Source organism: Chiloscyllium plagiosum, chromosome 19 (assembly GCF_004010195.1).
Source record: "Chiloscyllium plagiosum isolate BGI_BamShark_2017 chromosome 19, ASM401019v2, whole genome shotgun sequence".
Lineage (NCBI taxonomy): Eukaryota > Metazoa > Chordata > Chondrichthyes > Orectolobiformes > Hemiscylliidae > Chiloscyllium > Chiloscyllium plagiosum.
In genome coordinates, this window is record NC_057728.1 from 48698868 (window position 1) to 48711727 (window position 12860).

General features: G+C 39.0%; 1 protein-coding gene across 3 annotated transcripts in view; it reads right to left on the reverse strand.

Annotated features, from left to right (window-relative positions):
- The window catches only part of LOC122559767 (myelin regulatory factor-like protein), a 76515-nt gene that overhangs the window by 41805 nt on the left and 21850 nt on the right, over nt 1-12860 (reverse strand). For all 3 annotated transcript variants that reach the window (XM_043709762.1, XM_043709759.1, XM_043709761.1), the window contains 2 exons: nt 9543-9690; nt 3693-3888 (listed from right to left, as the gene is read on the reverse strand). In XM_043709762.1, coding sequence (XP_043565697.1) covers nt 3693-3888; nt 9543-9690 — 344 coding nt within the window. The remainder of the gene's footprint in view (nt 1-3692; nt 3889-9542; nt 9691-12860) is intronic.

The window sequence follows — 12860 nt, forward strand, 5'->3', positions numbered from 1 at the left end:
AGGGTCCCAAGGTGGAAGATGAGCCATTCTTCCTCTATGTGTCAGGTGGCTTGGATCTGGCAGTGGAGGAGGCCCAGGACTTGCATATCCTCAGCAGAGTGTGAGGGGGAACTGAAGTGGTTGGCCACAGGCAGTGGAGTTGTTTGGTGCATGTGTCCCAGAGATGTTCTCTCACCTAGCTGGCAGGCAACACAAAACTGGGAGGTTGAGCTGTGAGGAGGATGCAGAGATGCTTCAGTGTGATTTGGATAAGTTGAGAGAGTGAGCAGTGCCATCTGGTTGGAGGGTCCCAAGGTGGAAGATGAGCCATTCTTCCTCTATGTGTCAGGTGGCTTGGATCTGGCAGTGGAGGAGGCCCAGATGTGTGTCAGAGGAAGTATAATTTGGATAAATGTGAGGTTATTCACTTTGGTAGCAAACAACAGAGAGGCGAATTAGGATGTGAATGGAGATAGACTGGGAAAGGAGGAAGTACAACAATGTCTGGGTGTCCTTGCACACCAGTCTGAAAGTAAGCATGCAAATGCAGCAGACAGTAAAGGTGGCAAATGGTATGTTGGCTTTCACAAAGAGAGGGTTTGAGGACAGTTGCAGGGATGTCTTCCTGCAGTTGTGCAGTACCTTGGGAGGAGTATTGTATGCTGTTTTGGTCTCCTTATCTAAAGAATAAATGTTCTGACTATGGAGGGGGTGCAACGTCAGTTTATCAGACTGATTTCTGGAATGGCAGGGCTAGCATATGAAGAGAGATTGGATTGGTTATGACTACACTCACTGGACCTCAGAAGAATGAGAGGGGATCTCATAAAAAGCTATAAAGTTCTAACAAGACAAGACAGGGTAAATGTGAAGAGTGTTCCAGATCACGAGGAAGGCCAGAAGAAGGGTCACAGTTCACAGATGCAGAGTTGGCTGATTAGGACTGAGATTAGGAGAAAATTCTTCATGCAGAGCAGGGAGTCTGCGAAATTCTCTGCCACAAAGCAAGTGAGGACAAACAATGAATGTTTTCAAGAAGTATCCACATAAAAGTTCTTAGGGCTAAAGAGATCAAAGGGTATGGGGAGAGAGGGAGCAGGGTACTGGGCTTGATGATCATATTGAATGACCTATTCCTGCTCCTATGTTTCTATGTTAGGTTTTTAGCAAAACGTACAACAGGGGCGTGAAGGATCATTTTTTTCAAAACAAAAGAGAAAATGAATGAGAATAATCTGAAAGTCACTGGCTATGAGGGTGGCGGCAGGTGAAATCTTGATTGATTTACAAAAATGTATTGAATAGGAACAGCTATGGAAGTATAGCTGGGAGTATAGGACACATTGGATTGCTCAAGAGGGATCTGGCAAGGACTCAGTGGGCTTAATGACCTTCTGCTGCCATGGTAAGTACCATATTGTTTTCTACCAAGTATAGAACTTAAGTGCATGGAGTACTTTACTCTTTTTTTTTAAAAAGGGACAACAAGACAAAATAGTAATTACATGTTTTTGGTTAAAAAACAAAAATTGTTAATTATCAAATGCATTCAAAACAATAATCACAAATAGGTTTCAAGGAGAACACAGGCTCCCATGAATAAATGGGGGACAAGAGAAACAGAAATATATCAAAGAGCTGTAGTGGATATCCAGACGAGATAGCCAAAACTGCCCGTTACTGTTTTCAGCTATGGACCAGAGCAGTTCAGTGGGCAAAAAGTAATAGCCAGAAAGAAAAATGGTTTATTGATTTAGAGACTACTATGGATCAGAATTTATCATTTATCAAAACTCCAGGTATTCCTCAGACTGGTAATTTCCTCCACTAAAGCACCAAGCACATGGAACCAACTAACTTTAAGTTTTGCAACACGGAAGTTGAACTCCTTTGTTAATTGAAACCAAACACCCAGAAAAGCTTGCCTTGCCTAATCTGGTAAAATGTACATGAGTGACAGACAACTCCTAATTTCCACTATTTAAAGAAAAATAACAATTTATTTTCCTAACTCTAATAGTGAACACTAAACAAAATCCATTCACAAATCCAAGCCCCCTTTCTCTTGCCTACTTACTATCTGACCCCAACTCTACAAAAATGCTGTTCCAAAAAATACTTATTAAAGATTACATTAACTTAATCTCAAGTCCACACAGTCTCTGTCTTCTCCACTGTCTTCAATCTTCTGTCTGATCTCCCTGGGTCATCTTTTTTTAATTTTTTCTGCGAGTTTGTTTTACATGAAAAGGTACCTTTGATAGAAAGTGTTTTCTAATTTCTTTGGAGAGCAAGATGTTAAATGGGCTGTTAGCTCTCCAGCTCTAAGATAGTTGCTTGGCTGATCAAAGGCAGTTGCTTTCTCTCCAATTTTCAAAATGCCCACTTTTCTTTTGCCCCGCAGCATCGTAAATTCAAACTCGATTGGGTTTTAGTATCCTGGGCATAATTTAAACTGATTGGCTAAATTTAAATTGTTGCTGAAAGAGCAACTAAAACTCAGGCAGCCATTTGCTACACGTGTCTATTTTGGAACAGCTCATCCCCCAGCCTTTCCATTTGGACAGCTGAGCCTGCACTTTAAGTTTACATCAACATTCAGAAAACACTGTGTTTTGAAGTGAACGTACTGTTTTCGACTTTGTGACACAAGGCATAAGGATAATTTTGTTTAAGCAGTTTTTTGACTATGAAAGATTTAGATAAAACAGCCAAAGAAATGCTTTCCCATTAGCAGACAGTACAAGGGATGGGGTTGTATAAAATGGAGTTAATGTAAGGTTTAGGGTAAAAGACACAGGAAGGATATGAGGGGTTTTTTTTTGAAAGGGAGTGGTAATGATGTGGAAGTCTGCATTATGTGGATGGTAACAAAGAAGGCTGCTTCTAGGCTGGGTCACCAGAAATTTGTTGTTTTATACGTCAGAGACCAGCTAAAGCAAAATGTAGCCAGTAGCCTCAAACTGTAAATTATTCTTGAAATAGTATTCAAACATTTTTATACACCATGCAACTGATCACTCTGCAGTGACTTAGTTTTGCAATTCTTTCACTCTCAAATGACTTTCTATTACCCATAACAATACCGTATGTCAGTTGTTTGACACAAAAACTCTTCTCGCAAATACTTCCTATCTCTTGTACACCTACTTGGAAATCACAGAAGTAACAGAAATTTGCTAAAATCAACTTCCAAAGTTCTTACCCAACTCCATTTGAGTTAGCAGGTTCTTATTATTCCAGTTTAAACACCTCATAAGTATATATGACAACAGGAACTTTACCATCTCTTCAGTTCACAGAAGAGCAATGAATATTTTCCAAATGCAGCAGTTGGTGCTGATTTGCCTTCAATTTCTCATGAATATTAATAAATCAAATTCAGTTTAGATACGTTCACAGAGCAACTTTACTTTTTCCATTTTTATTCTCCCTACAAGGTCTGCAAATTTTTACCATTCATTAATAAAAACATGTTATGTTAAATCTTTTTAAAACATTGATTAGGCCTCAACTAACCGAGCAAGGCTTCAGGACAGAAGCAGAAGAGGCTTAATAGAACAGTGTCATTGATGAAAGACATCAGTCATGTGGTGGGATTACAGAAATAGGTACTATTCTCCTTCCAGGATAGAAGGTTAAGGATAAATCACATACAAGTTATTTCCATATTAAAATGTAACTACCGAAGCAAATCTAATTTTGAAACTTACCTTTAATCCAAATACCTTCAAGAAGAATGTTTCAACTGGTTTAAGACCCAGAGGCGTTTTAACATATTTTGGACATCCAATCAAACTGACACGAACTGTGACCTGAAAATGGTTCTTCTTTTGACAAACAAATGAATCATCTACTGTAGAAAAATTAAATCCTTTGTCCGCATCTACTCTATAGCCTGGAGCAGGTCTAAATAAAACAGCAAATACAAGAAATGAAAAGTTGAAGTGCATAAATAAATAATCCTAATCATAACCTAAAATGATCTGAAATTAATTTAATGAAATTGAACAAAATATTTTCTAAACATTTTGCAGCAATAATCATTATAATTCAAACAACTCCTCAAGCTATGGTCTGCTTTTCAAATCCAATATACAAAAGATGCTCAAGATAAAATCTGATATTTTTTGCACTGTTTAGACCAATTATTAAAGTATAAAGTTATAGAAAAGTCATAGTTCAATAGCTGACTGCCTTACATTTAGATTTAATCACTTTAAGCGATAGACTAAAACAATAAAAAACAAATGAACTAATAAACAGCAAGAACCTGACATTGAAGTTGAAAATATAATAATTGCATGATGATTTTTCCCAAAGATCACAAGTAGTGGCCCAGATTTTGTGGTCAGCAGTCAAGGACTGGCATTCTCTTTTTCCCCCTTGAAACATAATGTTCATAAAGATATAGAAGTTTCTACAGTGGAGAATCTCTCTTTTTGGTGTGTGAATTGAATCACAGGGGATCTGTTGGGACTAGGAACAGAGCGGGCAGAAGGAAACTGATCAACCAATCCAATCGAAGAATTCCCACAGATGGCAAAGCAGAAAGTTATAAAGCAGGAAATCAAAATTACATTTAAATCATGGGGCAGGAGCAAAATAAAGAGGAGTTATAAACAAAAGCAAAACACCGCCAATGCTGAAAATCTGAAATAAAAACAGAAATTGCAGGAAATACTCAGCAGGTCTGGCAGGATCTTTAGAAAGAGAGACAGTTACTGTTTCAAGTTGACATCCTTTCATCGGAATGGGACAATAGGTGGGATCAAGGAAGAAACCCAAATAGAATGGAATAAAAAATATAAAACAAAACTTTTTTTTAAAAGGCAACAACATTTAATTTTTGAGTTTTTATACTGTACACTTGAAAGAATTATTTTTATAGGGCCATATACATTGCTCTGTAATAGCTTAGCTTAATTCACTTTAAAATAAAGTACTTTGAAAATTTCTTCATGGAATCTTAGCATTGCTGGCTAGGCCAGCATTTGTTACCCATCCCTAAGTCCTGAAGAAGTGGTGGTGTTGGACAGCCTTCTCGAACCATTTCTGCCCATGGAGTACAGACGCACCCACATTACAGGATTTTAACCCAGCAGCAGTGAAACGACAATGATACAGTTCCAAGTCAGGACAGTGTACACCAGAAATGTAAACTTGCAGGTGGTGTCATCATTCATTTGTTGCCCCTTATCCTTTTAGGAGGTCCAGCTTACAAGTTTGGAATATGCTGTAGGAGGGACCTCAGTGAATTGCTACACGGCATCTTGAAAATGGCACACACTGCTGCCACTGTGCATTGATAGTGGAGGGAATGAAGATTAAGGTTTCTGAATGGAGGTGCCAATCAAGCTTTGTCCTGGATGGTGTTGTGCTGCATGTGTAGTTATGTGGTTGCACCACCAAGACAAGGGGAAAGTTTTCCCTTACAGTGCCTTGGCTTGTGCCTTGTGGATAGTGGGCAGGTGGTGGCAGAGATTGGATGGAGTTATTGCTGCAGAATCTTACCCTCTGAACTACTCTTATAGCCAGAGTATTTCTGTGCCTGGTCTAGTCAGTTTCTTAACCATGTTGACATTCAGCAATGATAATGCCATTGAATATCAAAAAGATGATCAGATTCTCTCTCTTGTTGGAGATAGTCAATGCCTAGCACATGTGTAGCATAACAATCACTTGCCAGTTATCAGCCCTGGACGGTGTCTATGTATTACTGTATAAGCTGCTTCAATGAGAATATTTATTTCCAAGATGGCAGCTGAGTAGGACGCTTCAGCTGGAGCTTGTCTGCTCCATCCATTCCTTTTCCGTGTTTTTCCTCTTTTTTCCCTCTTTCATCTTAGTTTTCCCTTCCTCTTCCCAGTGTTGTGAAACCGAAGGGCAGCCAGTGCAGTCTGGAATCAAGGCTCAGTGCTGATTGGAGGCAAGGTGCCAGTAAGGTATAGGTCAGAAGACCATTGTTCTGAACTTCTTTTTCCTCCTTTTTATAATTTATTCCTAAAATCTGCAATGCTTCTCTATTTTTCCAAGGACAGTAACTGAAAAAGCTGTACCTGGGCACCTTTGTACCTAAAATGGCACTGTAAGTGGCGACTTGTACAGTTTGACACTGTACTCAGTTGAGTACATGTGACAATAAAGCTAATTTTGTTTTAATTCTAAGAGTAGCAAATGGTTCTGAACATTGTGCAATCATCAGCAAACATCCCTACTTCTTACCTTATGATGGAGAAAAGATTATTGCAACTAAGATACTACCCTGAAGAACTCCTGCAGTTGATGGCTTGGGAAAGATGATTGACTCGAACAACCACAGCCACGTTCCTTCATTCTAGGTATGACCCTAACGGATGGAGAGTTCCATTTCACTCCGCCTCCCGGTTCCTACTTACTTCAGTTTGCTGGGGCTCTCTGATGCTATATTTTGTCAAATGCTGCCTTGATGTCAAGTTCAGTCACTCTCATCTTACCTCAGGGGGTTCAGCTGTACTGTCCACATATGGACCAAGGCTGTATAAAGTCCAGGAGCAGATTGGCTCCAACATAATCCAAACTAAACATCCGATTATTGTACATCCCGTTTGACAGCATTGGCAATGACCGCTGCCATCACTTAGAGTCATGGAGACGTACAGCACAGAAACAGACTCTTCAGTCCAACTCGTCAATTATTTGGAGTACACTGATAGGGTGGTAATTGGCTGGGCTAGATTAGTCCTGCTTTTTTTGTGAACAGGATTTACATGAGCAATTTTCCACAGCAGATAAAGTGTTGTAACTAAAGTGAAACCATTTGACTTGAGGGTGGCTTCAGTACTATTGGCAGAATGCTGTCCAGGTCCATTGCTTTTGCAGCATCCTGTGCCTTAACTCATTTCTTAATATCAAGTAGATCGAATTGAATTGAGTGATGATTGTTATTCATGATGTTGGAACCTCAGAGGGAGCTGAGATGGATCACCCATTTCTAACTTCTGTAAGAAAGAGGATGCAAATGCTTCTGCCTTTTTGCACTGATGTTTGGGACATCTCAATAAAAGTTCAAATCATTCATTGATTTGTATAGTGAAAATAAAGCTATCAGAGAATTGTTACAGTACAGATGGTGGCCATTCGGCCCATTGTGCTTGCACCTAGTTCTATTATTTAGTGCTAATTTGCTGTGTTTTGCCCATATCATTGCTGATTTTCATTTTTCTTAAAATTCTTTTTGTATTGGAGCTGTGAGCTGAGAGATAAAGGTGACCTTCAGACTGTTAGTATGCTACACATATACTACACGTGTTTTTTTTTAAATGAAGCCAGACCAGAAAGCCAATTGCAGGTTGATTTTTATTTAAAAAATTCCCTTAATGTTCTAGTCCCAGAGATGCATATGTGCTCAAACAGATCGCAGATATTTGAAAGTTAATAGGGGTCATGACAAGCTTTCTTGGACTCTTCGTGTGGACACACTGGTTACGAAGGCCCAACAACGTCTCTTCTTCCACAGGGAGCTGAGGAAATTTGGCATGACGGCGAATACCCATGCCAACATTTATAGGTGTGCCATTGAGAGCATTCTGTCTGGATGTATCACTACCTGGGTATGGCAACTGTACCATTCAAGATTGGAGACAGTTACAGAGAGTGGTGTACTTGGCCCGGACAATCACAAAGGCCAACCTCCCATGTATAGAATCAATCTACCAGGCCCGCTGTCAAGGAAAGGCTCAAAGATCTATCCCACCCTGGCAATGTTTCTCTACAACCTCTACCATTGGGGAGAAGGTACGGAAGCCTGAACACACGCACCAGCCGGTTTCATAAGTTTCTACCCTCCTGTTGTTAGAATATTGAATGGATTCACAAACTCTTAATATTTGCCTGTACCTGTATTTTTTTTTTGCTGCTGTTTACCTATTATTTACTTTTCTATGCTACTTAACTCTGTGATCTGCCTGAACTGCTCACATGACAAAGCTTTTCACTATGCCTCAGTATACATGACAATAAATTCAATTCAATTCGTAAGGATGTAAACAGTTTAACCCAGAGGAACCAAAGTTTGAACTGGATTTTTAACAGTGTTTAAGTCAGAAGGGTTATTCCTGCCAAAACTACAGAACAGAAGTTTGATTGCTCTGTGGTTGTCTTTCCATTATCAAATTATGAAAAGTTTGAGAGAACAGATTCTCAGTTATAAGTAAATATTCTTCTGTGCCTACTGAAATCTGTTTGTACTAACTGACAGCTTCAGAAACCAAGCAAGATATAATCCCATGTACCTGTGAGATTACAGATCATGAACTAGCCAAATGCATCCTGACATTAATTAGGTTACCTTGAGGTTTAACCTGGCTCTCTTAAAACCACTATATTATTAATAAATGTTTCATTGTTTTGTTTAAGCTGTATATTTGGTGTCTGACATTGATTATTCACAGTATGATACTGGTTATTCAAAAAATCTGGTTAGGAACTAAGGTGGTCAATTTTGAGGGTCATTGAGTATTTTAGTTTTACTGTGTTGCAAAACCAGGGATAGGGATGTTGATTTGATTTGGTTGCCCATCTCCATGATTTAGCATAATACTTTCTTGAATGTCTCAATTGAACCTGCCTCCAAAATATGTCCACGCAGTATGTTTTATACCCTAAATATTTGCTGTGTGAAAAAAAGTTTTTTTTTTCCCACACATCACTCTTGCTTCATTTGCCACATCACTTGAAAGTAACTTTGGCCAAGAACATCAACATGGGTGAAATTTAGGAATAACAATAGAAAATGTTGGTTAATGTAGTTCATAAGACGTTAAATTATTGGATAGATAAAGCAACAAACAATTGGAGCTTATAGCAAAGGCAGTGTTATTATGGAAGTAAATAAGGTAAATAATCAGTTTGGGTTCATACATTCATTGTTCAGTGATTTAATGTTGATTTAATCAGTGATCTTACAATAGTGTACCTTGTGATAGCGTTTGTCATTTCTGTCAGCAACATCTGTATTTCCACATTTAATTGTGCATATGCAGACCTTTGAAGTTACTTTTGGTTTTACCCAATCATGATGGTGATGTTGAGAGCATCACAATATTATTAGAGCAAAGTCCAGGGCGTATTTCTTTAGTCATTCATTCACAGGATGAGGGCAATGCTGGCTAGGCAACATTTATTGCCCATCCATAATTGCCTAGAGGGCAGTTAAGAGTCAACCACATTGTTGTGGGTCTGGAGTCACATGTAGACCAGACCAGGATTGTAGTTTCCTTCCCTAAAGGACATTTGTGAACCAGATGGGTTTTTCCAACCATCAGCAGTAGATTCATGGTCAGCATTAGTCTCCTAATTCAGTTCGTTTTTTTAAATTGAATTAAAATTCTATCTGCTGTGACAGAATTTGAACTTGGGGCCCCAGAACATTATCTGTATCTCTGGATTAACAGTCCAGCGATAATACCACTAGACCATCACCTTCCCCAGAGTATTGTCTCATCATCTGTGCCACTTGCAAGATTTGTTGAAAAAAATGTTTAAAGCTGAAAGTCAAACATAAATACAAAATGAATACTTACAATTCATTGTAATTACTGTCAAACAAAGTTGCCCAATGATTGGGTTGAAAATGGTGCCATTTCAAACATGGATAGCTCCAGTCCATGCAAACTCCATTTTGACTGTCATTATCATAACTATAGACATCAGTGCTATGTTCTCTAGAATCTATTATTGACAGAAAATAAATATAAATATTCAAACTTTTACTTCACGTGATTGACTAGATTAATTATCTACAGAAGATATATCAGTTAATTATGCATTCATTCTGCAGCAGTCCACTGTGTCATCAATATTTTAATTATCACTGCAAACCACATAGAGGCAACAAAGACATTGTGCTAATGACACGGCAATATCAAGAAAGGGCCTTGGCTGAGAGGATCAGGATTGTAGAATCCATATGGGTGAGTCCAGGTGGATCCATTATGGATTCTATGAAAAGTAGAATCCATTATGAAAATCAAAAAAGTCAGAAAATGCTGTGAATGTAGTTTACAAGTCCGTAACTGTAACTAAACCTCTGGACAAATAAAGCAAGAAATATTTGGAGCTTATAGCAAAGAGTGTATGGACCATGTCTTTTTACTTTTCTGTCTCTTAAAAACTATGGACTGCAATGAGAAAAAAAAACTGCTTTCAAAACAGGATTTACCAGGATGGCTGCATAATTTCACAGCAAGGAATTTGATACCTGTTGTTAACTCTGTTGGTTTGGCTCCTGCAAAGAGTAAGATGATCAGGAAACAAGGCATTGTTTATAAATAAAGCTGATTGGTTCACAGCTAAGTAGGCTGGAACTGGAAACAACTTACAGACACAGAGGCACAGTGAAAGGCAAGAAACGTACACAGTTGTTCTCCCCAACAGGAGCTGCCTGTTCTCTACAGCCAAAAACTCAGTTTAAACCTGAGGAAAACCAGTTACTAATCCTACAACAATTGCGACAAACTGTGATTTTTGAATTGATAAATCAGAGACAATTTCTGAGTGAGTTAGCCACTCTGTATTTCTTACAAACCAGTGAAACCATTCAGAAAAGAACAAGTCTGGCCAGCCAAAGAATGATCATCCCATCATTGAAGCCAGGAATCAAAGACTGTTGAACCAACTTTACATAATTTTTCTATTTCCACCGATAATTTATTTTCACTATTGTCTGAATGACTCAGAGGGATTTATAAGGGGATTAGAGTTTTAATTAGTAGTGTTTTATGCCCATGGTTTACATTTGTTTAGCTGTAGCTATAGTCTAATTAATTGTAATGAATATAATTCTTGTTCCAAAGAAAACCTGGTCTGTGGTTTCAATGAGCTTTGGTCAAAAAGTCAGGTAAATTGGGATACCATGCACACTTTAACATTTGGCACAGCTGCAGTATTAGTATGGCCCAGTTTATGGTGCACTACTCCACTGGGTTGTAGTATCAAAATTGCATGTAAAACAAGTTTGAGGAATGCATGATGTGCTGCCTATCATCATATACAAACTGCACAGTGATGGAGTGAAACTTCTTCTGGTTCACGTTATACAACAGACTTGACATGAGATACAAAGTACATGCAGTCAACAGCACTCTGTACTTTGGGAAGCCTGCAATTCTTGCAACTCTTGTGCGCACTCCACTCAGGCAAGAATAAAATGACATTATCTCTATTTGAATAGACGTCTCAGTGGCTACACAACACACTGTAAACCAAGAGATGCTGCTTGTCTGCCCAACCTGCAAGAAGTGAGGCATTTAGAAGTTTACAGTCACTAGCAATGCAGTCCTTGAGCAGCTGAGTTTAGAGTTGTAGATGCAGAAAATACCAATTCCAGTGACAATCTTCTCATGAAGAGCAGACATCTCAAACATCAGTTGTCAATTAGGTACAGACAGGAAAATCTAAACACCATGGGGGAACCTTGTCGAACGCCTTACTGAAGTCCATATAGATCACATCTGCTGCTCTGCCCTCATCAATCTTCTTTGTTACTTCTTCAAAAAACTCAATCAAGTTTGAGAGACATGATTTCCCATGCACAAAGCCATGTTGACTATCCCTAATCAGTCCTTGCCTTTCCAAATACATGTACATCCTGTCCCTCAGGATTACTTCCAACAACTTGCCCACCGCCGAGGTCAGACTCACCGGTCTATAGTTCCCTGGCTTGTCTTTACCGCCTTTCTTAAACAGTGGCACCATGTTTGCCAACCTCCAGTCTTCCGGCACCTCACCTATGACTATCGATGATACAAATATCTCAGCAAGAGGCCCAGCAATCGCTTCTCTAGCTTCTCACAGAGTTCTCGGATACACCTGATCAGGTCCTGGGGATTTATCCACCTTTAACCGTTTCAAAACATCCAGCACTTCCTCCTCTGTAATCTGGACATTTTGGAAAATGTCACCATCTATTTCCCTACAATTTATATCTTCCATATCCTTTTCCACAGTAAATACTGATGCAAATTATTCATTTAATATCTCCCCCATTTCCTGTGGCTCCACACAAAGTCCACCTTGCTGATCTTTGAGGGTCCCTATTCTCTCCCCAGTTACCCTTTTGTCCTTAATATATTTGTAAAACCCCTTTGGATTCTCCTTAATTCTATTTGCCAAAGCAATCTCATGTCTCCGTTTTGCCCTCCTGATTTCCCTCTTAAGTATACTCCTACTTTCTTTATACTCTAAGGATTCACTCGATCTAGCCTGTCTGTAACTGATATATGCTTCTTTCTTTTTCTTCACTAAACCCTCAATTTCTTTAGTCATCCAGCATTCCCTATGGTTACCAGCCGTCCCTTTCACCCTGACAGGAATATACTTTCTCTGGATTCTTGCTATCTCATTTCAGAAGTCTTCCCATTTTCCAGCCATCCCATTTCCTGCGAACATCTGCCTCTAATCAGCTTTTGACAGTTCTTGCCTAATACCGTCAAAATTGGCCTTTCTCCAATTTAGAACTTCAACTTTTAGATCTGGTCTATTCTTTTCCATCACTATTTTAAAATGAATAGAATTATGGTCGCTGGCCCCAAAGTGCTCTCCCACTGACACCTCAGTCACCTGTCCTACCTTATTTCCCAAGAGTAGGTTAAGTTTTGCACCTTCTCTAGTAGGTACATCCACATACTGAATCAGAAAATTGTCTTGTACACACTTAAGAAATTCCTCTCCATCTAAACCTTTAACGCTATGGTAGTCCCAATTGATGTTTGGAAAGTTAAAATCCCCTACCATAACCATCCTATTATTCTTACAGATGGCTGAGATCTCCTTACAAGTTTGTTTCTCAATTTCCCTCTGACTATTGGGGGGTCTATAATACAATCCCAATAAGGTGATCA